Here is a 27,296-nt window from a genome sequence, read left to right on the forward strand (position 1 = left end):
GAACAAAAAAAAGATCAAATCAAGGGTGAAAAAGGACTGAATTTTCATTTTTGGGTGAACGATTCTTTTTAAATATTCCTATTATGCATTGAAAAAGGTTTTCATATTTAGTTTTTGAGGGTCTCCAACAGGCTGATATGCATGCAAGGTCAAAAAACACCTTCACTGTCTTACAATATGCATTTATTTTTACCTAATTATCCCAACGACTCTCATATGATTTGTTCAGTGATTCATTTGTTTCCAAACCCATCCTGAGCACAATGCTAATCTGCACTGATTGGTCAGATGACCCAGTCTGTTGTGATTGGTCGACTGCGTTCAACGCGAGACAGACAGAAATGCCCACCACAGCTTATCAACAATGTTGAAGTAGCGAGAGTGCAGAGTATATGTGAGAGCCCAATGCAGGAGTGCATTAAAGCAATGCAGTTTAACACCAGCATATTGCTCTATTCTTAACCATAAGTAAAAACAGTGACACACATTTAGTATTAATCAGCACAGTGGCAAGAGCTGAACTACTTTGACACTTGACCCCATGTGTGTAGGAACAGCTGACGGTGGCCATAGCAAAGACAAAGGGCAGTGGATTGTGAGCTCACAAACGCATTTAAATCCATTAAGAAAGTGGCACCTTTTGTGTTTTAAATGTGGTTTTAGACACGATATGACAATATAAAGAGTTAACCAGATACAATACAAGTGGTTACAAGTAACTAAACACAATTAAATAGATAATTTGCAAGATAGAGGAAAACAAGGAGGCAATCATTTTAATCACACTTAAGTTACTTACACTTGTGAAATGGAGGAAGAAACTGATCCATGAGCTGTGTACTGTAAAGTTCCTGTCAAGCTTTGACAAAGTCCCGTACATCAATAGTCTCTTATGATCCTTCCTTTCACAAACGGCTGACGAATCCCCCATTGTAAGCATGTAGATTGCTGAAGCACTCGTCAGAAAAATGAGGGGAACACAGCACAAGGCTGGGGCTATAATGCTGAGGTATTTTTGCATTAATAAACTTAATTCTTCACAGCCTTTAACAAACGGTCGACGAATCCCCCCGTTGCAGGGTAGATTAGTGCATTAATCACCAGAACGTTCACTCATTAATGTTCACTCATCTTCAGTCATGATCAGTCCCACACACACCTGCAGTCTGCTAGCATTTGAAGGGAAAGGCACGTTCATGATTTACTGCATCTGGCACAGAACATATTTGGTATTGTTTCGAAAGATCCGGACAAACAACGTATCATTTAAACCACTCTGGAATCTTTTATTTAAAAAATCCATATATTTAAACAAGGTCCACTTTCAGATTTAAAGCTCAGCTGGATGTTTTCATTCCCTTAGTGCTGTGTTACACACTGCATGGAAGGTCATTTTCAAAAACCTACAATAGGGGCTCTTTGAAGTGCTGCTGAAATGGAGATTTAGGGCTCGACGCTGGAGAAAAAGCTCAGTGTGTTAAAATGGAGTTTGAAATTATTCATTGTAATTGAAATCTACAGGCACAAATTGCTAACGTGTGATAAAAGAAACAATTAAAAGTGTATTTTAGATGGTTTCTTCAATCAGAATTGCAAAAAAGAAACGTATTTTGATTAGCCAAAACTTTCTTTTAATATTAAATTGACAGATGCATGAAAAGTGTATTTGCTTGCTGTGCCTCACCTTAATTGCTCACCCGTGTGTGTATGTGTGTGTGAATCTTCAGATGACTGAGCAGAGAAAACACAAGCAGAGGCTCGGTCTGCTGGGAAACCCCGCCCACCTCAACATCAACCCACAGCAGCCAGCATGAGGTGGGTGGAGCCTGGGGCCATGACAGCCTCCAAGCCTCACAGCCTTAAAAACCTGATGTCATATCTTGTTAATACGGACTCTGATATGGTCATGTCTGGTCATACTTGGACCTGTACACCATCAAGGCCTCATTGCGCTATGAGGTGCTATATATTATTTTTTTAAGCACTGATGTGATCACTTCACAAACAATCTTTGCACTGTTTGATTTGGGGTGTGCGATATTTATTGTCTACATCAATTTTTACATTATTTATTACAAATTTGAATAATGTTTGAGCTGAAGTGATTAATTCATGCATTTATACTGATTTCATGCAAAAGTTCAACAAAAACAGCAAGTTAATGTAGAATTTTTGTATATTTTTCAGTTTCGCCAACAAAGAATATTTTCTAACAAAACCAAAGCAGAAAAATGGTGCATCTCTGAGAAACCCTGCTGTGTTTCTGTTTTGAAGGAATCTGTTTTTGAAAGAATCATTTGAGTTACTGATTCCTTCATTTTCCTTCAGCTTAGTCCCTTTATTTATCAGGGGTCACAACAGCGGAATGAACCGCCAACTTATCCAGCATATGTTTTTACACAGTGGATGCCCTTCCAGCTGCAACCCAGTACTGGCAAACATCCATACACACTCATATTCACACACATTTACAGCCAATTTTGTTCATCCAATTCACCTATAGCGAATGTCCTTGGACTTGTAGGGGGAAACCGGAGCACCCGGAGGAAACCCACGCTAACACGGGGAGAACATGCTAACTCCACACAGTAATGCCAACTGGTCTAGCCAGGACTGGAACCAGCGACCTTCTTGCTTTGAGGCGACAGTGCTAACCACTGAGCCACCCTGTTACTGATTCAGCGCTTCGTTTAAATTAATCTGCCATTTTGAATGAATCACTCATTAAAACACAAACATTTAATGTATTATATTATTTTATAACAGGCCTTAACCAGCCAAGCTACCACAGAAAGCCTTAATTATGCTTATTGAATTGATCCTTAACAAAACAGATATAGTTGTTGTCAATATCGCACATCCCCATGTATGAGTGTAGTATTATAGGATGTTTCCAAAGCGGTTCTCAAAATCACAGCACCTTTTTATCTAAATGAATTCAGTTTGAGATCTTTAATATGAGTGAATTTTCTATATATTTATTTTGATATTCAGATATTTTCTCTGTTATAGAATTTCTATTGCTGGCATCCAAATGGAAGATTTAATAAACACCTACACTGACTGTTTAAATGTTTTTAAATGTGGTTTTGCTTTATAGGAGCATCCAAAAACATACTTGTCAACACTGGGCTGTGAAAATACCCTCAGCCCCCTAAATTTGTTCATTTAAGGAGAGAATATTAGAATAAATAGTATACATTAGAGAAAGCTGCAAGTAAATTAGCAAACACTTTAGCCTATTGAAATGAATAGCTATTATAAAGAAATTGACTCAAGTTATCAAATCTCATTAACCTTTTCTTCGCTGTATAATTTAAACAATCTGATTAAAGATTTTCATTTGATTATATGAAATAACAGAGGTGTCACTTTGAGAACACAAAGATCTGTAATCAAAGCATTCGATTGCTTTCCTAACTTTGTATGTTCATTTAAGACAAAATTTATTGTGTTTAAAAGATCACTCACCAAGATCTACATGTCTAGATATTATTATTATTATTAGTATCTGTTCAAACACGCACCCGAAATCCAGAGTATCCACTTTCACATCGCTTCAAACGGCGTGTACAGAATCCGTTTGGGAAACAGCGTCTAATTATCAATACGGAGTGTATCTGACAGTCATGCACCACTACATGAACTGACTGTTTTGAGAATTACATAGGATGGGCAAAGGTGCCTGTAATAGAAATGAAGGGAATTTTTTTACAAAGGCTGCATCCAAAACTGCATACTTCCATATTGTACGCTAAAATCAGTATGCGAGCCGAGTAGTATGTCTGAATTCATAGAATTTGAAAATCAGTATGTGAGAAGTACCCTGATCACTTACTTCAGGCGACATTCTGAAGTGTGCATCGTATCGATGCTACGCTATCCCATGATGCCCCATGAGAGAATTCATGAATGGGAGTGAAGCGATGTAACTGATGCAGGTAGGTCACATGACCATGACAAAATGTGAAATGTAGTACGTTCGAATTCCATTCATACTGCTCACATTCATACTGTATAGAACATACTTTTCTAACGACTGAGTAGTATGTTTAATTTCAAATGCAGTATCTACTGAGTAGTAGATGGTTTCGGATGCAGCTAAAGTGTTTTTAAAGTACAAAGTGCAGATTCACATTTAAAAGCAAGGGGCGTCTCCTGGTGGTTCAGCACTATGGGTTGCGTATAGGGAAGATTGGCTCTTTATCGTTTATTGCCGCCCTTTAAAGAAAGATTGAAAATATGGCAAAATGCCTTACGGGATGACAGTGGCATCAGGTTAACAAGTATGTCCAAAAATGTGTAAATAATGGAGACCATATGAGATGACAGACTGGTTTAATGACAGTACTTCCAGAAATATGTGACATTGTGCGTCAAAATCAAGAACCATGAGCTTCAAACGCATTAACATTGTCATTGATCAAATCTGATTCACAGAGCTCTTCACATTCAGTTTTCAGCTGAAGTAATAACATGAAAATAACTGAGGTTGAAAAAAAAAGTCACTCACTTTCTCTTCATAAACAATATAGACCGTAAATAAAACAAATATATAAATTTTAAGCACTAATGGATTTCAAATATATAGTTGCGATTTAGGAAAGTGATTTCTGCTGTTTCCCCCAAAACAAATAAAGTTAGAAAAGTATAAGTATGCTTGAAAATGTGCAAAAAACAAAATCAGCCTACTATTAGCTTCAATAGTATGTGGCTTCAAAAATGTAAACATTGTATTTGGCTTTTGCAGGAAACGTAACAGAGGTAATATTTGAAAAGTCCTTGCTACATTTTTGACCTTTTTTCTTTTTTAAAACACACACACTTTGCCATTCTGGTAGAAGCTGCAACATTCAGGTGCTTTGAACACTGAACCAAGTCCATGTGCGCTGTGAATCCTTTTATGAACAGCGTTTAGTGTTAGATGACAGCCAAATCACTTCAGTTCATTTATCCAGGAGTGTGTGAATGATTGAGATGTAAAATATTGCTCAAGGTAATGCGAAGCCAGAAAGTAAATCAAGTAAGGAAAAAACAACATTAAACAATCATGGAAAACACACACACACACACACATGAATCATTTAGTCCAACACATACAATACAAAACAAAACGATAACAGTTCCAGCCAAAATCTTAAGTAGAAAATTACAGAAAGAAACTTCAAATCTGCTGTACGCCAGCCTCAAATGCAAGCGCGGACCCACTCGCACCCCGACACTAGGGTTATTATTCAATAACTGGATTCCAGTCACCTATGTGGCAATTAAGAAGAGAGAAAATACAAAGATATGAGGCTCGTCTTCAGGACTCATAACTGACTTTCTGCCCAGTGCTTCCGAAAAAATATATAATAAAACACAAGGAGTGACGTAAAAAGGATGGAATAGCCTGATGGAGTGTTGCTGATGAACAGGAAGTGATGTCGTAGTTCAGTAGTGGGCTGGAACAGTGAGAAGAGCCTCTTCTGGCAGACGAGAGATGTTCACATTCTGCCAGAAACAAACAGTTAAAATGCATGTTTGATAGGCATGAGAATATGAATGTGTGTGTGTGTGTATGTGTCTGTTTTCTCACCTCAGGTTTGTCTCTGTGTGTGTTCACTGCCTCTACATTGAGATAAATGGACTCCACTTTACAACCTAGCGAAAGGAGACAATCTAGGTTAAATTAAAGTACATTTGGAGAGGTCATTTGTTGCCAGTTAATTAAACGACGTCTTTAATGGCTAAAACAGCAGTGGGAATGCTCTCTAGATGATTTGGGTAGTTTTTCAGTGTCTTTGAACTTGATCGTTTTATTTCGGCCCCGTTTACACTTGGTATTAAGACACTCTTTAGTCATTTGATTGCAAACAGTTAAGGGCGACATTTCCATTTACACCTGCTGTCTTAATACTCTCTTTTGTTCCCCTTCCTGAATTTCTTGGCCCCTGTTAACACTCGGTATTTAGATTCATTTGGTTTGATTAGAACACAAGGACCTGATCTTTTGTTCTTATGCTGTGAAAATAAAACAGAATTTACATTTGAACACTAAAGGTGACAATGAAGAACAATACCGAGAGCAGAGCTATTGTGTCTGCACTGATGGCCACAAAAACTATGCAAAACACTGGGGGTTTGTGTCAGCATACAAGATTTAAATCCTGAGCGCAGATGGTTTTTTAAATTTGTTTAAAAGCAGGTATAAAAAGTTTTGTGAAAATGATGGCACTGCCTAGCAATTTTATTCCAAGAAAATCAATGTTGACAGGAAAGAGTTAACAAGCCAGCATTTCTTGTTCTGTTTTAAGTGTTGAATTGCTCAATATTTGCTGCTGTCGATTCACACAGAACACATTGTTGACTCTTCTGTCTTAATGTTCTCAAAGGTACAGTACACTCGAAAATGAAAATAAAAAAGTGCAAATAACAACAATTTCAGACTGTACCTCACATATGGATTCACAAAACTTGCAAAGTTGCCAGCGTCAAAAAATACATAAAAACAAAGTTCTGACAGCCCTGTAGCACTGTGCTATATTTACAGTTTAGAAAACGGCAGGAGTTTCTTCAGAATTTTTTCTCCAGTGGAATGTGAAACAAGAATTAAACTGACATGTACAGAGGCCCAAGCGTAATGTATGGAAACTAAATGAAGTATTCATTCCCACTTCTTACTCATTTTTGTCCATTTTTATTAATTTGTTGCATTGTGAATGAAATTGCTGCGATTTCTTCATCCTGTATTGTTCCAAATCAGATTGAGTTTCTTTTTTGTGTTGAAGACTAAACTAAATATTCTGAAGGATGTTCGAAAAATTCCATTTTTTGTTCCCATTATGGAGGTCAAAAGCTGCTTTTTTCAACATTCTTTAGAATATCTTGTTTTGTGTTTAGAACCACTTGAGTGCAAGTAAACGGTGAGGAAACTTTCATTTTTTGGTGAACTTTATTTATTTAAAGTATAGATATATTCATTTAGTTAATAGATTAATATTGTTTTGTCTTTCTTCCTTTAAGTAAGCGGCCACTGGAAACTAAAAGGGACGTTATGAGACATTATAAAGTATTACGATCTTTAATGATCCCCCTCTCCCCCTGGTGCTGCACTCCATTTATTTTATTTATTTTTTAATTTTTTGAGCTTCTATAAGATTTTTAACATTGATGCAAGTAACAAAACGAAACAATAATAATAAAAAAGGTTGCCTCTATAAACAGGTATATATACAGTTGAAGTTGAATTATTAGCCCCCTGTTTATTTTTTTCCCCAATTTCTGTTTAACGGAGAGAAGATTTTTTTTAACACATTTCTAAACATAAGTTTTAATAACTCTAAAATGGTTCATAAAAAAAAATTAAAACTGCTTTTATTCTAGCTGAAATAAAACTTAAAAATAAGACTTTCTCCAAAAGAAAAAATATTATCAGACATACTGTGAAAATGTCCTTGCTCCGTTTAAACATCATTTGGGAAATATTTAAAAAAGAAAAAAAATTCAAAGGGGGGCTAATAATTCTGACTTCACCTGTATATAACTGCACTCCATTTAAAGTATAACATGTAATGTTTAGGTAAAGAAAAACATGTTGTGTGCACATGCTCAGATGGGATTCTCACCATAGGCCACAGGAGTGAGCTTCAGCACTGTGTGCAGTGGGCACTTCAGGTACGGCAGCTCGTCTGGAAGTCAAAGAATACATTTTAAGATCATTTCAACATGTAAATAATTCATTTACTAATTAACTGAACACAGCAGGTCTATCCACCTGCACTCTTGTCCAGGAAGTAAGCCAGCAGGCAGCGCATGACAGCCTGGTGACAGATAACCAGAACATTCTCCTGCCGTTCAAGCTCCATGATGACAGGCTCCAATCGCTGGACCAGATCCTCATAAGACTGTAAAGTGAGAATCAATGGTTCATTTTCTGTTGTACGGAGTCATTGTTTTGAATTGTTCATATAAGTAGCTTTACAACACACCTCTCCTTTAGGGTAGCGGTAGCGATATTTGTCCTGGTCTCTGAGGGCAAACTCTTGAGGGAAATGCTCCTGGATCTCCTCATACATCATCTCCTCACACACACCCTGCACACACGCTCACAGTCACTCTGTGGCACTTTTAATCATATTACAAAGGAGAACATCACTGTAGTAATGCTTACAGCATCAATCTCATTGAGGGCTTTCCACTGTTCATACGGTACACCCAGCGACTCGGCCGTCTGAATGGTCCGCTTCATCTGACTCGTCCACACCTTCAGATCCTTTATATTCTGATCCTGAATAAACCTCCCCAGAGAGTGAGCAAACTGAGACAAGAGAAACAGAGAGATGATGAAATTCAAATGAGCAATCTCGAAGACAGTCGCTGCTGTCGTTTCACACAGAACATCGTGTCTCATGTACAGGCTGAAGAGAACAAAACACCCACATTTAGGACTATCTAGGATTGTACAGATTAAGGGTATTTACAACAGTGTGGTATTTTAAATCAGTGTTTTTTAATAAAACCGCTCTGTCCATTCGGTGTTTTTCAGAAAAAACATCCAGACTGTACAGCTTAAAAGGCATGATACATGACCATTCACTCTCACTGGACAAGCACATATTTAGCTGGTCTCCGTACTTAAAGTCTAGCTGTTGTGTAATGGTCATATGAGATGGGCTTGATGAATCAGAGAATGATACGCAATAGACCAGTCAAAGAGTGATTGTGGATAGTCGCACCTCCTTTTTCAAAAGTCTGCATTTCAGTCTGTCAACATTGAAATGGAACACCAGATTAACTACATTTCCTAACTAAATTCCAAAGATCTGTACCGTTTTACTCCATTTTTTTCAGTCAAAGATAGCGGAGTAGTGTGGACACCACACATAATCGCGAGAAATCGTAATAATTGTAAAAAAAACTAAAATGCGCTAGTGTAAACGGTCCTTAATTCAAATTCTAGATTGTCACAATTTTATTACATTTCCAAATCAAATTTCCAATCAGTTTTGCAAGTTAAACATTTTAACTTCGGGTGGAAAGAAAGAATGACAGACAGACAGAAATAAAGGAAGATTTCAAACATGTACAACAAGTAATTAACACCATGTAAATTGATGCTAGCATGATTAAACATATGGTCAACAAATATGAACGCGTTGCTAGAACATTTATAGCATGATCTAGATAATATTATTGACATGTTTACCATGTTTCTAGGACATTTAAACACAAGACTAACTTTTCTTTAAAGTCATTTTTCATTTTTTGTCATTATTGTGGCAAGACCGTAGCTGGACAGCATTGGAGGGGAAGAGAGAGTGACGGATCAGGAAAGGTCCGAAAGGATTCAAACTACATTTGCGCTACATGTCGGCAGCGTCAACAGACACGTGGCTTAACATGTTTTTATTATAGTGCTAGTGTGAATTAGCAAGCTCCCAGCAAGCACATGACGTCATGACTTCAGACTGACGTTGTACCACAACATTGTGGGGTTGTTGGATTTTGGGTGAAAATGAAAATCAGGTTGATGTCAGAACCCTAATGTCAGACAGACGTCAGTGTCCAACGCCGGACAGATGTTGGACTTTGGTCACATTCCAACACAACCTAAAAACAACCAAATATCAACTTCTAATGATGTTACAGCTTGCCGTTGTGTGGACGTTACCACTATGACGTCTATCAGACGTTGGATTTTGGTTGGCATACCTGATAAATAAATGTCAGTATTTGACATCAATATGACGTTGGTTTAAGATGTTGGCTCAACGTTGGATTTTGGTAACTTTCCAACCTAATTAACCTAAAATCAACCAAATATCAACATCTAATGATGTTACAGCTTGACGGTGTGTTGACATTCCCACTATGACGTCTATCAGATGTTGGATTTTGGTTGGCATACCTGATAAATAAATCAATATTTGACGTTAATATGACGTTGGTTTAAGATGTTGGCTCGATGTTGGATTTTAGTCACTTTTCAACCTAATTAACCTAAAATCAACCAAATATCAACGTAATTTGACGTCGTTATTTGACGTCAAAATAACATTGTTCTTAGATGTTGGCTAGACATAGAATTTTAGTCACACAACATAAATCTAACCTAATACTAATGTCTTATGATGTTGTGTGGCTGCTGGGCTGCTAATACAGATATTTCATGTTTTAAAAACCAAAACCAAACATATATCAAATTAAAAATATATATATTTGAAAGAAAACCGGAGAACAGAAAAAAAAGAGGACACTGGTTTAGGTTCATTCCCATATTCTGCATCAAAATACACACCTCTTTACCACGGTGTGACAGGCCGGAATCGCCCCCAATGCGTCCTCGGACATTAAGGTCGCTCTCTCCGTGTCGACAGAGGTAGATGGAGCGTGGCGTGATGTGGATGTTCATCAGATAATAAACGATTCTGCTCTGGATGTGATCGAGTACACGGTTCACCAAATACCGCTGACCCACGTCCATGATCTTAATATAGGATAATTCCCTACATAATAAAACACACAACGTTACAGCAACTACACACTAAATCCACTCATAATAAAACATCACATGTACTGTTGCACATATCACATGTAAAGAAAGAGGAAAATAATGTAATCTCTAACCTGTCGAGGTTTTCATCCAGGGGTTGGTAACTGCTCTCGTAGCATTTGATCCTCTTCATGAAGTCCTGGATGGCCTCTTCGGTGTTTCGGTCGGTGTAGTCAGGACTACCCAACTTCACCTGCTGCTCTCCGACACACAAACAGAAGATTGTTTCATAAATAACTACTAATGTATTCAAGAAAAAATGGAGGAAGCACTAAATATTTCAATCATTGTCTTACCACAATGTTTTCTGCAATAACCTTGGGGTCTTCACACACAGACTCCACAAAAAACACCTAAGAAAAAACCCAAACAAATACTTGAGGATAAAAAAATTTCATAAACTGCGAAGAAACAACTGTTATTTAAAATTGAAAGAAGCTTTATAAGCTGATGACATGACCAAATACAATGATCTAAATGTCTAATATGTCAATATCCAGCAGGCTATAAAGGCCTTTTTTAAGTGCAGTAAAAGGTGAACTTCTACAGAGACCACTCTATTAAAGGACAGGACACAAAAATGGGAAAGCAGGGTCGTCTGATCACTCTTATTTATGAAGGCCTTTGTACAGTATAGTTTTACCTTATAGCCATTTTGATCCGCAAATTTCATGATGATGTTCCTCCGTTCTCTGGTTGTGTTCGTAGCGTCAAACACCTGAAACAGCAGGACACTCATAAATAGCATTCTTTATGTTTTGGTGTCTATTATGTTCACCAGGGCTGCATTTATTTGACCACTAATACAGTCAAAATCTGAAATTATGTTACAAATTAAAAACAACTTGACTAGGAATGCAACGATTAACCGATTGCTTTAATTTGACGCGGTTAGTTAATCGTAAAGGCTTTTCAACACTGCGTTTCTGCACGGAACAAAACTGTTGCAACTGAACAAAGTTATGCCAACTGTGCTCTATTTAAAGTTCTGAGCTTGTACACTGATGTTATTACGCACACACACTGGATTAATAATAATAATTTATTTTATTTGTAAATAGTGCCTTTCTGGACACCCAAGGTCGCCTTACAACAAGCATCAACAGCCATACCAGAACAAATTAAAACAATTAATAAAATGTTGCCAAACAAAATTTTACATACATGAGGAGTTGCAGGTACAGACACATCGTGAGTAGAAAATAACATAAGATGGGTCTCGAGTCATAATATAAAAGTGTGAAGGCTATCACTGCTTCTTAGGTCCAGGGTAGGCGAGTCACAGCCAAGAAGCCATGGAGCTAATGGCCCATTTCGGTATGGTTCAGTACGCCTTTATGGCCGTTTCCACTGTCAAAAGTTACCTAAAAGCAAATCGTACCGTAACACTTTTTGGGTACCCTTTGCAAAGGGTCTCTGACATGACAAAAGGGTACCAAAAGGTGGAGCTAGACGCGCAAACGATATTGGTTCATACACAAGCAGAAGAATGAAAACAAAGAAACCGCCATTTTTAAATACACAGCCGAGACATTCCATCGTAATACTATATGCATATAATAATGAGCCATGGTTGACCCGTGCTCAGACAAACTTTGTTGTTGTCTTCATGTACAGCCACAAAGCCAAGAAGAACAAAACCTTGTTTTGTTTTATGAGGTCGGCTAAAAGTGCGAGGGGTTTCACTTTCTCCAGGGAGCTCCCAATCGCTCATGTGCGTGTCTATATTTGAAACAACAATCTTCTTGAGCTGATTACTTCAAACTATCATTGATCTGCAGCTATAATCAAATCATATTCATAGAAAGGTTAGTAATGAACATTTATACACAAGTATTTATGTGTATAAAGCATCTGTTTGGTGAGAAGTGCTTCTCATATGATGTGAACTACTCGTACAGCTTTACTTTGACATTTCTTCGAGCAAGAATGACGTCGACTGAAACTTTCTGTCGTACACCTCGCCCACCAAAAGGGTACCCGTTTAGACAGTGGAAACACAAGCCTGATAAAGGTGACCCGTACTGTACCCCTCAGTGGAAACAGGCCATAAAAGATCTGGCTCCCATTGTGCTTAATCGAGTGCGAGGTGGCACCAAGGAGAAAGAGATGGCTGATCTAAGAGTGCGAGAAGGGGTATAAATATGGAGAAGTTCGGTGAGATATTGAGGAGCAAGATTATGAAGTGCCTTGAAAGTGAGAAGTTATATTTTTAAAATCAATCCGAAACTATACCGGAAGCCAGTAGAGCTGATAAAGAAGTGGTGTGACTCGTGAGATGAAGTCCTAGAGATGACACGAGCATGGTTCTGAACCAGTTGGAATTTATGGAGAAGTTTATAAGGAAGCCCAGAGAGAAGTGCATTACAGTAGTCAAGACGTGAATGCATGGATGAGAATTGCTGTGTTATTGGTCGTAAGAGAAGGGCGGAGACAAGTAATATTATGCAGGTGGAGATATGCAGTACGCGTAATATTATTGATGTGACCTTCAATTAAAGGCTGATTTAGACTATGGCTGAGGCTATTAACTAAGGGCCGTTCACATATCCAGTCTTTTTGCAAACGCGAGTTTGTTATTTCCAATTGTAATTTTCCCTGAGAGTCACGGTGGCGCTGTGGGTAGCACGATCACCTCACAGGAAGAAGGTCGCTGGTTCGAGCCCCGGCTGAGTCAGTTGGTATTTCTGTGTGGAGTTTGCATGTTCTCCCCATGTTCGCGTGGGATTCCTTTGGATGGTCCAGTTTTCCCCACAGTCCAACAACATGCAGTATAAGTCACTTGAATAAGCTAAATTGGCTGTAGTGTGTGTGTGTGTGTGTGTGTGTGTGTGTGTGTGTGTGTGTGTGTGTGTGTGTGTGTGTGTGTGTGTGAATGTGAGTGTTTCCCAGTGTTCAGTTGCAGCTGGAAGGGCATCCAGTGTGTAAAACATTTGCTGGATAAGTTGGTGGTTCATTACGCTATGGCGACTTCTGATGAATAAAGGGACTAAGCCGAAAAGAAAATGAATGAATTTTCCCTGGACAGTAGCATTATGCCCATTCGCGCATATTGGCAGCTCACGGTTTCCTGGCACACCTAGTTGAAAGAATGGCACGAGCGCACCGCGAGTCACGTGACAAGAACTGACCGGTTAGCTTTATACTTTGTATGGAATATACACATTTCTACTCCAAAGAGAAAACAAATACAAAATGAAAATACCAAAAGAGTTCATAATATAGTTGATCAAAAGTGTCTTTCAGAAAGAGGTTCAGCAACCTTTGACTACATTTGTTCTCTTTAAAAGGGAAGTCCTTGGGTAATTTGATGCCAAGATGTACTTTAGACAAATACTTGTTTTTATTTATTCTTATGTTTGTTTATTTATTTATTTGTCATTTATTTTCACTGTAAAATTCTTACTTATGTTTAAATGCCAAAAACTTCTTACAAGTCCAAAGAGAAATGGACTATTGTTTGTTTGTTTTATTATTTTGTGCTATATTCATTAGTTACGGAGCAGCAACAAATAACATTTTTTAAATAGGAGTTTTCATGTGATTTTCTAAACTAGTAGTGTTCTGAAATGAATGAATGCATAATAATCATGATAACTGTAATTATTCCTCAGACTATAATCGTACAGCCAAAATCTATAATCATTGCATCCCTATTTTAATGTCAAAATAATTAGAATAGGCTGATTTGGTGCTAAAATACCAGTTGTCTTATTGTCAATTGCAAAAGATGTCATTATGCACGTTTGAATGTTGCATATTGAATAGAAATGGCAGCATGTTCATAAAATCTCAGACTCAATCGAGGTTGTTGATGACGATATGATACAGTTGACAAAAAAGGGAAACAATTGTCCAAATACAATGGAGTGCTTTATTCACAAACATCCAAAAGCTATATTTTTGGTGTTTATATTTGTATATAGAATCAGAATGCAAGGTATGTTTACACATAGGAGGAATTGGTTTTCATGATAGAAGTACAGTGTAACAAAATGACTGTGACAGAAATGCAGATTTTAAAGGAAGTTAAAAAAAATAAAGCATTTATTTATTTAAATAAAATATTTTATAATAGTAATAAATGTTGTTAGAACTTTAGATCAATTTAATTGGTCAATACTGAATAACGTTCTGTCAAAAATATCCATCCATCTATCTATCCCAAAATGCCTGAACAGTAGAATATAACATGATTAATGTAAATGCAAAGCTACTCACAGCAACTTGGCCTCCCTCAACGCTGAGGTACTGTCTGACGTCATTAAGTGCTGCTGAAGCACACTGCCTGAGGGTGAAAAAAACAAGAACAATAGCATAAAATCAGACAAACATAAAAAAAAAAAGCACTCACAAACAAAAAACATGCTGAATCTTACTTTCTTATCTTCAGCCCTTCCTCATTATCAGGGCGAAAGAATTCAAAGTTCTTGTAGATCTTCACACATTCTCTCCGATACTGTCCGACATTGAATTCTGTAAATACACAAATTTTTTAGCTGTGAACTGGATGTTCAGAAGTTCACGTGTGTATCTGCGTTATGCGTTATTACCGTACCGTGTGTTGGTACACCAATCCAGTTGAGGTAGCGTGTGAGTTTTTTCGAAATGTAGGTTTTTCCTCTTGCTGGCAAGCCAACCGTCACAATGAGAGTGGGACAGTTGGTCATGCAAACTGCCAAGAAACAAAGAGACAGAGAATAGAAATGGGCCTGTAAATATCAGCAGAAAACACAGTGTGAATACCCTCTTTGTTTCATTTACAGGCCGTACAAAAAAAAAAACTGAAGTCTATTTGGTCAGACGTTCAGCGTCTCGGAAGACTCTTAAATTGGTTCATGATTTGATGTTAATTTGTGTTCTGGTTATTGTATGTAGGCTTGATTTTCTTAGTTGTCATTTACTTATTAGCCTTGCAAAAATACGCCAAATATTCACACAGCTCAAACAATATCTGCAGAATAATGTCATATTTTCATCCATCTGCTTCTGGTGTATATACACAATGCCAGTACTTGCTTCAATCCCAGACATTCATGAGATATTTCTATTTTTTGCACGTCACCAAACAGAAGCCAGTGTCTGCTGACTCTTCATGGATCAGGTTCCTGTGATACAGAGCGATCTTGTGTACAGTGTTCTCAGTGCATCAATTCTCTGCTGACTAATCAAACTGGAGTCCTACTGAGGCATCAAGTACAGCTTGTGTATGCAGCAAGTATGTCTTTAACATCAGGTTCATGGAGTTCAGACCAAATCTGGCCAACATAACCATGGGAAATCAGCATATAATTAAGCATATTATCCTCACAAGCATAAAGAGTGTTTGAGAAACATCTCGCTCAGCAAACCTGCTCTTTAAAAGGCTATAAACTTCCTCTCGAAACCCTGTATGACAGCAGCTTTGAAGCCGCAGCGATCTGAGGGAAAAACTCAACTGTTACACAGTTACTGTTTGCCCATTTATATGCAACAGGCTGCAAGAGATTTAAGGCAGAGTTCACACTAGAAAATTGGTTACCTTTGTCCAGATTCAAATAAATAAATAAACTGCATAGAGCTCACACTTATTTTGCACTCTGAACTTAACAATACCACTACACACGCACTTTTATGAAGATTTAGGCTGATATAAATAATTGTTTATCTTCAGAAGCCAATATACAGTATATAGGCCAATCATTTTTTTCTAGGCATAACTACAAAAACAAAAAAGGCAAAAGGAAACAAGAAAACTGTGGGACCTGTAGATCTTTCTTTTCCTAAAATCATTTTAAAAAACTGCAATTCTGAAGTGCTCTTTTTTAAATAATGAAAAACTCACATTGCCGTCATCCCGTCTTTCTTCAAGCATAAACTCTTTTGATGGAAATAATCTATAATTTATCAGCTATTCCTTCATTTTCTTTTTGGCTTAGTCCCTTCATTAATCTGGGACGGCCACAGCAGAATGAACCGCCAACTTTTCCAGCAAATGTTTTACCCAGCTAATGCCCTTTCAGCTGCAACCCATCTCTGGGAAACACCCATACACACTCATTCACACACATACACCACAGACAATTTAGCCTACCCAATTCACCTATACAACATATTTTTGGACTGTGGGGGAAACCAGGGCACCGGGAGAACATGCAAACTCTACACAGAAACGCCAACTGACCCAGCCAAGTCTCGAACCAGTGACCTTCTAGCTGTGAGGTGACAGCCCTACCTACTGCGCCACCCAATTTACCAGCCAATTATATATTTTAATAACACTAAAGGTAAACACCAACAATGATATAACCAGTGATGTGTTGTTACGACCCTGGTCTAGTGTCATGGACGTAACGTAAAAGAACACTGGAGAAATAAATCACTTTTATGAGAGGACCCACACAAAAATTAATAAACAAAAATGTGTGTCCTACCCAAGCACTTAAATAAAACTAAATACACCTCACAAAATAACAGAAATAAATATACAAACACGACTCCTACCTCCCTGACTATATATGAAAACAAGACTAAATATTTACAGAAAAGTGTGGCGTCCAACCCCTACTGCTTCTCAACGTGTGTATATACAAAGTACAGTATTTACAATAACAACAAGCAAACCAAAAACAAAATACAGGGGGGGGGGTTGATAAACAACAAACAAAGCTCAAAATGTATACACAGCAAAACACAATCAAAAATAACACCACTTAAAGAAACAAAACACTCCCTAAAAATCCTTGAAATAATGCTGTGTCCAAAGGCAAACTAGTTGTGTATACATGAGGCGTCACTGTTATCATTTATAAATCATGAAGAGCTTATAAAATGTGTAATTACATTCCACACATAAATGAGGATCAGCTTAATGGGATCGTTTACCCAAAAATGAAATATCTATCATCATTTATTCACCCTTTACTTGTTCAAAACCTATCTGAGTTTCTTTCTTTTGTTGAACACAGGGTGTTGTTGAACAATGGGCTGCACCCATTGACCACCAGTTTTTCTTCCAACCAGCTTTCTTCAAAATATCTTTTGTGTATAACAGAGGAAAAAAACAACCACACATGAAGGAGAGTAGATGGTAAGGTCATTTTGATTTTTTGGAAGAACTATCCCTTTAAGGAGACACCTGTGATGAACTGCAATGTGACTGAAGAGAAAATGGTCACTTGCCTTTGTTTCAAGTGTTTGGTTTGTTTCGCTCTTGGTTCATGTTGCTTTGATATTCAGTAAATATGCACCAGAGTTTAATTAGAAGATATTTTTTTACATGTTTACACAAAAATTATTGTCTATACTAATTCAAATCAAAGTTAGAAAAATACATTTAAATTAATTGCATCCTATATAAGAAAGCAAAAAACCAAACAGAATTGTCAACACTGGAATATTTTCAAAAACACCTTCAAAAACATCGTCAGTTTTACAAACTTGAAGGAAATTTGGCTTTAGAAATAGTACAATAACAATGTGTATCATTTGTATCATTATAGTGTGATGTTACAAAAACATATAGTGAGGAAAACAGCCATACTCTAACGGAAAGATACACTGTGTTTATCAAAACGCGAACACTGGGTCAACTTCTCGGTCGTGATGTTTATCGTCAGGGGGACAATAAGCTGATCAGAATCACACGCTGCACACATGGGCTGCGAATGTTGATACGCCGTCGACCAATCAGAGAGCGTCCCATGTCAGGGCTCAGCCAATAGATCACGAGCGACGAAACACAATGAACGGAGCTACTGTACCGGTGCTGAAAACACGCTGAAGTGGCGCTTGTATTGCACAGAAGTTATTCAGCTGATAGACTAAACTGGCGATGATATAATGATGTAAACACGCATATAAAAGGTGAGGCTAGCGAGCTGATGGTGATACAGCGCTATATTTTTGTTGTCACACATTGGGCACGTTTTAGGTGCAAGCACTCAGTGTTTACTCTTGCCATTTTCCCCATTCAGTTGTTGTTAAATACTATTTAGAGCTTAGATTAGAGCTTCAAGGTAGCTTACTCTACTTAATTTAACCGGTTTGTCTGAGCAGGTTTCGGCGCATCCTGGTTGCATCATTCTCATCTTATGCATTCTTACCCAGGGTTCATCGAGTTCACTTACAGTGCAGAGCTTCAACTAAGTGCAGTTCTATAAAGCGGGAATGAAAGATGTTACATCACATCTGAATTAACTAGATAACAAAGAAGCTTATACGATGAGAAACCATATAATCACAAAATATGTACAATTACTTCCGCACCGAAGACACTACTCGACCAGTGACTTAATATTTCCTCTGAATATTAAATATATAACACACCAACCTTGCGAAATGTGTACGTAAATTAGATCCAGCAGTTGCGTGAGTAAACACGTGTGTATCGTAAATTACGCGGGAATTCGGTAAATATCCAAAATTCTCAAACGTACATCATGTACCGATACATCTAGCTGTATTGTCTCTAGTCACAGTTGTGAAATGAGAAGGCGAGCATAACGTGAAATACCTCTCTTTTGAGAAATGTGTTTTTCCGGTAGCCCGTTCTTGCAGGGCATCCATATCTTTCGCAGCGGGTTTTGTGTGAGTTCTCTGGGAATCGCCATTATAATGTCTTCTGAGGAGCTCATCCTGGCTGTACTATCATGACCCGGTTCCTCAATCTTCTACTGCTGTGCTGTTTCTGAGCGGACTGAACTGGTCACGGTGGGATGTATGTCATATCGGCTGAGCGATATCAATGACCGACTCTACCGTAATACCAGCAACAAACGCGCACTAAAAACGCCAATACCCCTCTACCAAAACAACTCGGTGAAGTTTCATGATGAAGCAATGATTAAATAGTAGTTACATAAATACAGACACTGTGGAAACATGGTGGATTAAGAAATCCTCTGACCAGCTTTATGTTTGCAATAAAATTACATGAGGTAACCGACTTTTAAACTTAATAACAACACTTAATGAAAAAAGCTAACTATATTAATCTGTTTATGCAACCAGCTACTTGTCTATGACTGTTTTAACCTAAATATGCTACTCAACGTTTTTTAGACCAAAAACATGACTATTTTGTGTGGTTAATGGCTATTACTAATAATATATTTTCTGTACCGTAATACATGCGTACAATACAGTGTAATTTACGTTTAATTTCATTTAAAATATGTAATGGCTCTCAGCAAGTATTTCTTATATTAAAACTGGGTGAATGGGCACACAAATTGCACAATTAACATTAGAAGTACTGCAATGCATTTGTTGTGTTAAAATGTACCGTAAAACTACTCAATGATGTGGTCTGATAAAAAATGAAATAAGGAAGGGGCAAACAAGAAGTTCCTAAGTTTTCGTAGAAGTTTGAGAAAAACAGATCTGCTGTTCACATGAAGCGCACATGGGTCGTGAATGTTGATGTGATACTGTCCAATCAAAGCCTCTCGACAGTGAGGAATCGACCAATAGGGAAGCGGAGAGCGTGCACGAGGAGGCGTGCTCTGAGGGCCACAGCGAGGTGAATGACTTGAACGTTCTGTTCTTTTCACCGCTAAACGCATTACTGAAGGAGTCTGCACTGTAAGCACATATAGAGAGCACTGGTTCAGGAATGATAAATGCTGTAGAAGTCAATGTCAGTTGTATTATCAATTCTCCAACATATAAAGAGAATTTCTCTCAGACCAATATGCTTCTACCACTGAACACTAACGCATAAATTCAAATTTTACAAGTGCATAATTGCTTGAAGACTTGCAAAGAATTGCAAAGACGTCTTCATTTCTCAGCAGATTCATATTTAATGCAGGCCCGTGGGGGGCTGTTATGGTTCAGGTGGTTCGAAAGACCCACCCCCTATGACAAAATCCAGAATTTAGCCCCTGTACAAAAACATTTGTCTTTAAGACAAATTAAATGTTTAATTATTCAAATTTACAAATTCTGACTGAGGAAATGAGCTGGTCAGTGTGTAATTTACCTACAGGCTACAGTTTTTAATATTTTAGGTGTTTTTTAATAAGTTTTAACATATTTCTAATTGTTTTAAATGATGCATGATAATAAATTTGGATTTTAAAAATAAGTGTATGTTAAATAAGTATGTTTTCATACTACTTTGCAAATGTTTAATGCAAAATTCATTCATTTTCTGACCACAGCGGAATGAACCGCCAACCTATCCAGCACATGTTTTACGCAGCAGATGCCCTTCCAGCTGCAACCTATCTCTGGGAAACATCCATACACACTCATTCACACTCATACACCACGGACAATTTAGCCAACCCAATTCACTGTGGGGGAAACCGGAGCACCCGGAGGAAACCCACGCAAACGCAGGCAGAACATGCAAACTCCACACAGAAACGCCAACTGACCCAGCTGAGGCTCGAACCAGCGACCCTCTTGCTGTGAGGCGACAGCACTACCTCACAGCGTCAGCGTCGCCAATCTCATAACATTATTTATAAAATTGTAATAACTTACAGTTTAAACACACATTTCTAAATAAACACTTTGTGGTAAAATAGTATGGTAAGCACTTTGACAAAATTATAAGCAATGTTTTTGTTGCTTTACAAAGTGTGGTCATTATCACCATCCGACAAGCTAATGCAGCAAAGATTAGTGCTTAAAATGTCACTAAAATGCAGTATTTGAACCTCATAATGGAATAGAAATTGAGGAGAATAACTGCAAAAACTCCACTTTTTGAGAAAAATAGGCTGGCTACAGGCCTGACATGAATAGCTCATAAGAACTGGCAGAAAAGACATGTTAATGAGAGTAAACAGCAGATATCCTCAAAGCATACTGCAACAACAAAAATGAAATATGAACTATTGAGTAATCAAAACATTTAAACAGTTAAAACTAGTAGCCTACTTGTCCACAAAACAAGTTTCAGGCTCAAATAAAAGCTTGTAGTGCAAAAATGTCAGCTAGTGTATTTTTAGTGAGTGTGTTTTGCAGATGCTGCAGATACAAGGGATATCCTGCTGCTTATCTGAGAGGGAGATCCTCAATAACGGTTCAGTATGACAGCAGGACAAGAGGGCCATCTTGTGGGTGAATAAGGAATCATGCATCGTATCAATGTGCATAATAATGTATGTTATTGAAATGAGAGCAATTCTAAAATATATATATAGCTTATTTTAATAATTTTTTAAAACTCACCACAATTCTTATTTTTTACTAGACAGAACTGAATTAAAATGGGTGATGAAAAGAGGGAGAGAGAACGGGTAAAAAGGGCGAGAGTGTCAACAGTCAGCAGGTCAGGAGGACTAATCTCCTTAAACACATGGGACAACAGCAGGCTGGCTACTAATTGCTACCTTGATAATTTTCCACTGGAGATCTTTGTGGTCATTTAACTTGTATAACAGAAAAATGATTATTTTGATATAAATATATTTATACATTTCTTTTTGTAATTATTGTTTTAGGGGGTTTCACCTTTATTATGATAGGAAAGTGAAGATTCCCAGTCAGGAAAGTGTGGGGAGCAGAGATAAGGGAAGGATCTGCAAAGTGCCTCAGTGCTATAGACCATTTCAATGTGGTAATGTCATTGGCCCATTAACATTTCCCACTTGTTGTCAAACCATTTCAAAGCTGTAATAAGAGGCAATTTAATCATAACTTAATGATAAAACAGTTATTGTAACATTATCTATCAATATGTGGCTCTTTTTGGCCTCTCGAAAGCTATATGTAAAACAGGGAAAAATGTAAAACAGGAAATGCGTTGGGATCATTGTTTTTGTTTACATCCCTCAAAATGGTCTATATGTCAATGCAGTAACCACAAGGCTGTTGGCGCTGAAATATTTAAGCAAAAGCAATTTTATATACACAGAAAGCATATTAAATGTAGTAAAGAATCTAGAATGTTTCAAATAACGTTTGTGGAGGGGAAAATATAATTTGGGTGAAATAATCTTCGTTCATCATATCGTATATATTCCTCTAAAAATGAAACAGACTACATTTTCATTCAGAATTTTCTAATTTTCATGTTAATAAAAAAAGTAGTGGTTTGAATGATAGTGACAAAGATTACAATTTGAAAAACACAATTTACAGTATTATTTTAGTATATAGTGGACAGGGCCAGATTAATCAAAGGGCATTATGGGCACAGACCCAGGGGCCCGTGCACACTTGGGGCTCCTGCAAGGGTGGAAAAATGCCAATGTGTCTATTTAGGCTAAGTGCAAAAATCGCACCTCGTTGGAATAAGCTATTTGCACGATTTCCGCCCACTACTTTCTTTATAATCAAGTTGATCTATGCTGTTTGCCTACTTTTCATCACGAAGAGAGTAACGTTAGAGAAAATACAGGGAGAGGAGGGAGACAGTATGGAATCATTAATAAGCCTGTGTATAATGAAAAACTCAGATTTATATAACTGGATTGGACAGGCATTATGTGTTATTTGCCAATAATATGCATTATACATTTGTAGAAGTTAAATATTAAAAATACCCTTTAATATATATATGTATATTTTAGAACTGCATCAATGAGCTTGAACAAGTATACAAAAACCATTAATTTTCTCTAGTTTTATTTGTTTTTTTAAGTGTGCTTTTTAAATGCTTTAAAATAAGTTACACTTTTGTAGACTATATAAATATATTATATATAATTTATTTTAAAAATGCAGGCAATTAATTATAGATCATATCATTACAGATAAAAACTGTATTATATTATTCTTATTTTTTAAATTCAACTATAGAGGTGCGTCTGGGTAGGCCCTTAAGACCCTAGAGCCTCTGAGTTCTTAATCTGGGCCTGATAGTGGAATCAAATCATTTAAAAGATGAATTACACTTCCTTTGTTGTCCATTATAATGCTTGAAATATGAATGAAATATATCAAGATGCAGCATGATAAAGACATCATGATCACGTTCAGAAGGAAAAATCACAGAAAATAACAAGAACATAAACATAAGAGAATCATTAATAATCTACAGATCATTAAGCAGTGCTGCTGCTTGAATATAATAAGCTGATCGCTTTTATTTGCATTAATATTAAATCTTCTTATTTCACCAAATGATGTTGTGTGACAATGTTGTTTACTCTTTACGGTTCCTTAAAAATTGTACTCACAATATATATTTGCCACCTTGCATAATAGTAATAATAATAATAATTCCTTTCACTTATATAGTGCTTTTCTGGACACTTAAAGCGCTTTACACATTGGGGGATTCTCAGTGTGCAGCATCCACTACACACCAGCTGATTGGTGGAGAGGAGACAGAGTGATGAAGCCAATTATCATATGGGGATGGTTAGAAGGCCATGATGGACAGAGGCCAGTGGGCAAATTTGGCCAGGATGACGGGGTTAAACCACTTTTTGAAGGAAATCCTGGGATTTTTAATGATCACAGAGAGTCAGCACCTTGATTTAAAGTCTTATCAGAAATACAGCACTAACCGAGCAGTATAAAGTCCCCTTCACTATACTGGGGCTTTAGGACCCACACTCACTAACACCACTTCCAGCAGCAACCTAGCTTTCCCATGTGGTCTCCCATCCAGGTATTGACTGGGTGCATCCCTGCTTAGCTTCAATGGCTGACCATGTGAGAGTTGCAGAGAGCTAGCTGCCGGCTAGCTGCATGAGTTAGAAACTAGTTTATCCCAGAATAGCAACAGTTGGTTTAAAATTACAGAGTCAAATTATACACAAGTAATCTGGAGCATTGTGCATTTGCTTTTCAAACTTTTTTGTCTTTCCCTTTCCCCCTACATGTCAACCATTCAAAAAGCAGCCTGTGACATCACAGCCTTTTAAACTCAGAAACAGACCGCAGCATGAGAGGGGTCTGTGTATGAGAGTGGGCTGAAACTGCATTCAACAGATGTTGGATGCCATCTTCTGTGGCAAAACGGCATATAAACAAAGGTTAGCATATAACAGAGCTAGACCTGAATCCTTAAATGGGATTGGAGGAATGGAGTTGAACTTTCACACAGATAACCAGAGACGGAGAGTGTACCACACATGCGCAAGAGATAAATAATATAAGGAGAAGAAGAAAAACGGGAAAGCACTTGAGGAAAAACTCTTGGTGGAAATAAAAAAAAAACTAGGAGAGGAAGCAGACCTCTCAGATAAACACAAAGAGAGAGATAGAGCATGGGTTGCAGAGCAGAGAAAGATTTATTGGTAATTGCATAGAGGCCTGAATTTTTTACCAGGGTGTGTTACCATAGTAATCCACCAGCCAATAGAATTCACTGTTGACACACCCAAATCAGATCTGCTCTGAACCCCGTTCTCTGTTCTCTCAGTGCCTTTCATCATTATACATTAAACCGTTGCTGCTGAATGTCATGCATATATTATAAAATTACTCAATTTATTAATGAAAGTGTAGACAAAATCCACCAACTTAAACTTTCTCTTTCATCTTCATATCAGAATGTTTTCGCTTTAGATTAGTGTAAATTTTTAGGCGTCACAGAGGCGCAGTGGGCAAATCAAATGTTTCTTTTCTTATGTCAGTTGTCATCGAATCAATGACAAAAGGTCATTTTTATATTACAGTATGGTATTCCTATTAGAAATAATTATGTGAGCAGACAACACAAACTATCTAATCTATGTTTTCAGGATTTATTAAGAGGTTGATGTTAATGGTAAAGGTCAAATAAAAAAATACACATTTTTCACTGTTTATTCATTAATTTCTAAATGCAGAAATGTTTTCACTTTAAAACTTTTGTTCAATATAGTTAATGGCAAGTTATTTTAGTTACATAGCAGTGTAGTACAGTAAAGTTAAATACTGTAAAACGTGTCAATCAGTAGTTAACTATACAATTAGGTTAACGCATTATGAGTCAATATGAATTTCATGTGCAACATATTTGAACAGCATATAGCCTATTTTGTCTGTTACACGTGTTAACTGATTATATTAATGGTGCATTAACAGATGTTAACATATACTTTCGATCTCTACAGCAGAAAATAGTATGCAGTACTGTTCATTATATTATGTAGTAGTAACACGCTAAAACTTGTAAAGAGTTACAGACAGATACATTTTTAAATTTGGAAGTCGTCTATCTTTCGTTCAGTGTTCACTGTTCAGCATTTGTTGACTGTCCTGCACAAGCACCGGTCACAGTTCTAGCGGTTTCATTTGGTCGTGATGAAAAAACCGCGAGCATAATGTTATTTTAGGAGAGAGACCCCATCTTACCTGTCCTATCGCGGTGATTTCCGTCTCGGAAGCGACTGGAGTCCCTCATAGTCCAGGTGATATTGAAGAATAGAGCGGGGTCCGTGTGTTCAGCACGGGTTGTGTAGCAGATCGTGTGTTTGTCGCCGTCGGTTTGCGGAAACATAGTTTCGGAGGTCTCCAGTACACCGTGATTTTAAAGATAGGATTTATGTGCGGGTTTAGATAACAGACACGCGTCTGAAAACGGCCTCATGAGAGTCCCAAGACTTCAGAGAAAGAGATTGAGGGCAGAGTAACGCCTATAAGACTCACACGCATTATGTAATGGGCTTGTGTTGCTTTTCAAGAATAGATTAATTAAATCGAGCCGTAGATAATGTGGAACACAATGACAACGTTTCTCTATCCACTTAAAGAAACCGTACATTCTGTTCATCATGTACTGTACCCTTCCTCAGCAGTAATGCACTTATAGAAAAGCAGGAACCCAAGGGCAGAATAAGATAAAGCTGATTTATGTTATCAGTGAAGGAAGAAATCTAAAAGCCATTGATTTATCAGTCACTATCATGCAGAACATGATGCATTTTGTGCTGTCATTGACTAATGCTGTCATCAAAGCAAGATAGTTACATACACTATCTAATTGTATGACAAATAGTATCCAAAAGTATTTGATAGTTAAGCCACATCACACCTAAATGTATGTCATAGTATTATATAAAATGCTAAACTAATTCACATTTAAGGGACCAAAAATTAAATCTGGTAACATTATCAAGTTTTTCCAAAACAATATTTTTTATTCTGTAGAAAAATGTTTGACAGAAGAAAAAAAAGTTGTATTATTGCAAATGCATTATAAAAGCCAGTCGTAATTTTAGAAATCGAGACATATTGTTGTTTTTATTACTTGTAATGACATAATTGCATTATTATCATAAAAAGTATTATATTTCAGGCCTGTAGCCAGCCTGGTGAAGGGGATGGTACTTTTTTCTCAAAATGTGGACCTTTTTGCAGTTATTCACAGTTTTTAAGCTATATAGAGTTTTTAAGCTGCATTTTAGTGATTATTAGTGACTTTTAGCTGGATTAGCTTGTCAGATGGTCATCATAACCACACTTTTTAAAAATATAAAGATTTATAATAAAGAAATATGAATAAATACTTATTTTTAAAATACAAATTTATTATATCATATTTCATTAGAAAGAAAATAGCAATCTGTTAAAGTTTTGAATCAAAAACTATAACCCATTGTCATTTATTAGGGAATTAACAAACTGGCTAGCACATTCAACTTTGCTCAGTCAGAATTTGGCTATTTGAATAATAAAGAATTAAAACACACAATAATAATAAAAGAGCTTCATGATTTTTCTAGCCTCTCTTGTAAAAAAAAAAGGCATTTGATTGAAAATTCACAATAACCAAATTAATATTGAAATTACTTCTAATACAGTCCACTTTTGGTGCTTCACACCTTTTTATGTCATTTTTTGTTTCAAGAATAAGGTCCAAGATTTAGAATAAAAGTAAAATGTTTTC

General features: G+C 37.0%; 2 protein-coding genes across 3 annotated transcripts in view; one reads left to right on the forward strand and one right to left on the reverse strand.

Annotated features, from left to right (window-relative positions):
- The window catches only part of itpr1a (inositol 1,4,5-trisphosphate receptor, type 1a), a 73,609-nt gene extending 71,771 nt beyond the window's left edge, over nt 1-1,838 (forward strand). The window contains exon 61 of the mRNA XM_056460230.1: nt 1,728-1,838. Coding sequence (XP_056316205.1) covers nt 1,728-1,814 — 87 coding nt within the window. The 3' untranslated portion in view covers nt 1,815-1,838. The remainder of the gene's footprint in view (nt 1-1,727) is intronic.
- A 2,483-nt stretch (nt 1,839-4,321) lies between these two features.
- On the reverse strand, nt 4,322-25,954 carry pfkfb4b (6-phosphofructo-2-kinase/fructose-2,6-biphosphatase 4b). Of its 2 annotated transcripts, none has more exons than XM_056460231.1 (14): nt 25,763-25,954; nt 15,093-15,209; nt 14,914-15,010; nt 14,756-14,822; nt 11,178-11,252; nt 10,831-10,887; nt 10,609-10,730; nt 10,280-10,487; nt 8,153-8,299; nt 7,971-8,075; nt 7,757-7,886; nt 7,608-7,670; nt 5,579-5,643; nt 4,322-5,493 (listed from the first exon to the last, which is right to left on the reverse strand). In XM_056460231.1, the coding sequence occupies exons 1-14, from the start codon at nt 25,905-25,907 to the stop codon at nt 5,434-5,436; spliced, it is 1,458 nt and encodes a 485-aa protein (XP_056316206.1). In that variant the 5' UTR covers nt 25,908-25,954; the 3' UTR covers nt 4,322-5,433. The 2 variants fall into 2 exon arrangements, with proteins under 2 accessions (XP_056316206.1, XP_056316207.1); XM_056460232.1 differs by lacking the exon at nt 25,763-25,954 and adding an exon at nt 19,029-19,234.
- Nucleotides 25,955-27,296: the final 1,342 nt, after the last annotated feature.

The sequence above is a fragment of the Danio aesculapii genome, chromosome 6 (assembly GCF_903798145.1).
Source record: "Danio aesculapii chromosome 6, fDanAes4.1, whole genome shotgun sequence".
NCBI lineage: Eukaryota > Metazoa > Chordata > Actinopteri > Cypriniformes > Danionidae > Danio > Danio aesculapii.

Excerpts from the sequence above, each read along its gene's own strand:
- pfkfb4b (XM_056460231.1), bottom strand. The coding sequence starts at position 25,907 with ATGTTTCCGCAAACCGACGGCGACAAACACACGATCTGCTACACAACC. Across the intron at positions 11,253-14,755 it reads TTGAGGGAGGCCAAGTTGCT|GTGTTTGACGCTACGAACAC; the intron begins GTGAGTAGCTTT and ends CTGCTGTTTCAG. Across the intron at positions 8,076-8,152 it reads CCCTCAATGAGATTGATGCT|GGTGTGTGTGAGGAGATGAT; the intron begins GTAAGCATTACT and ends GCGTGTGTGCAG.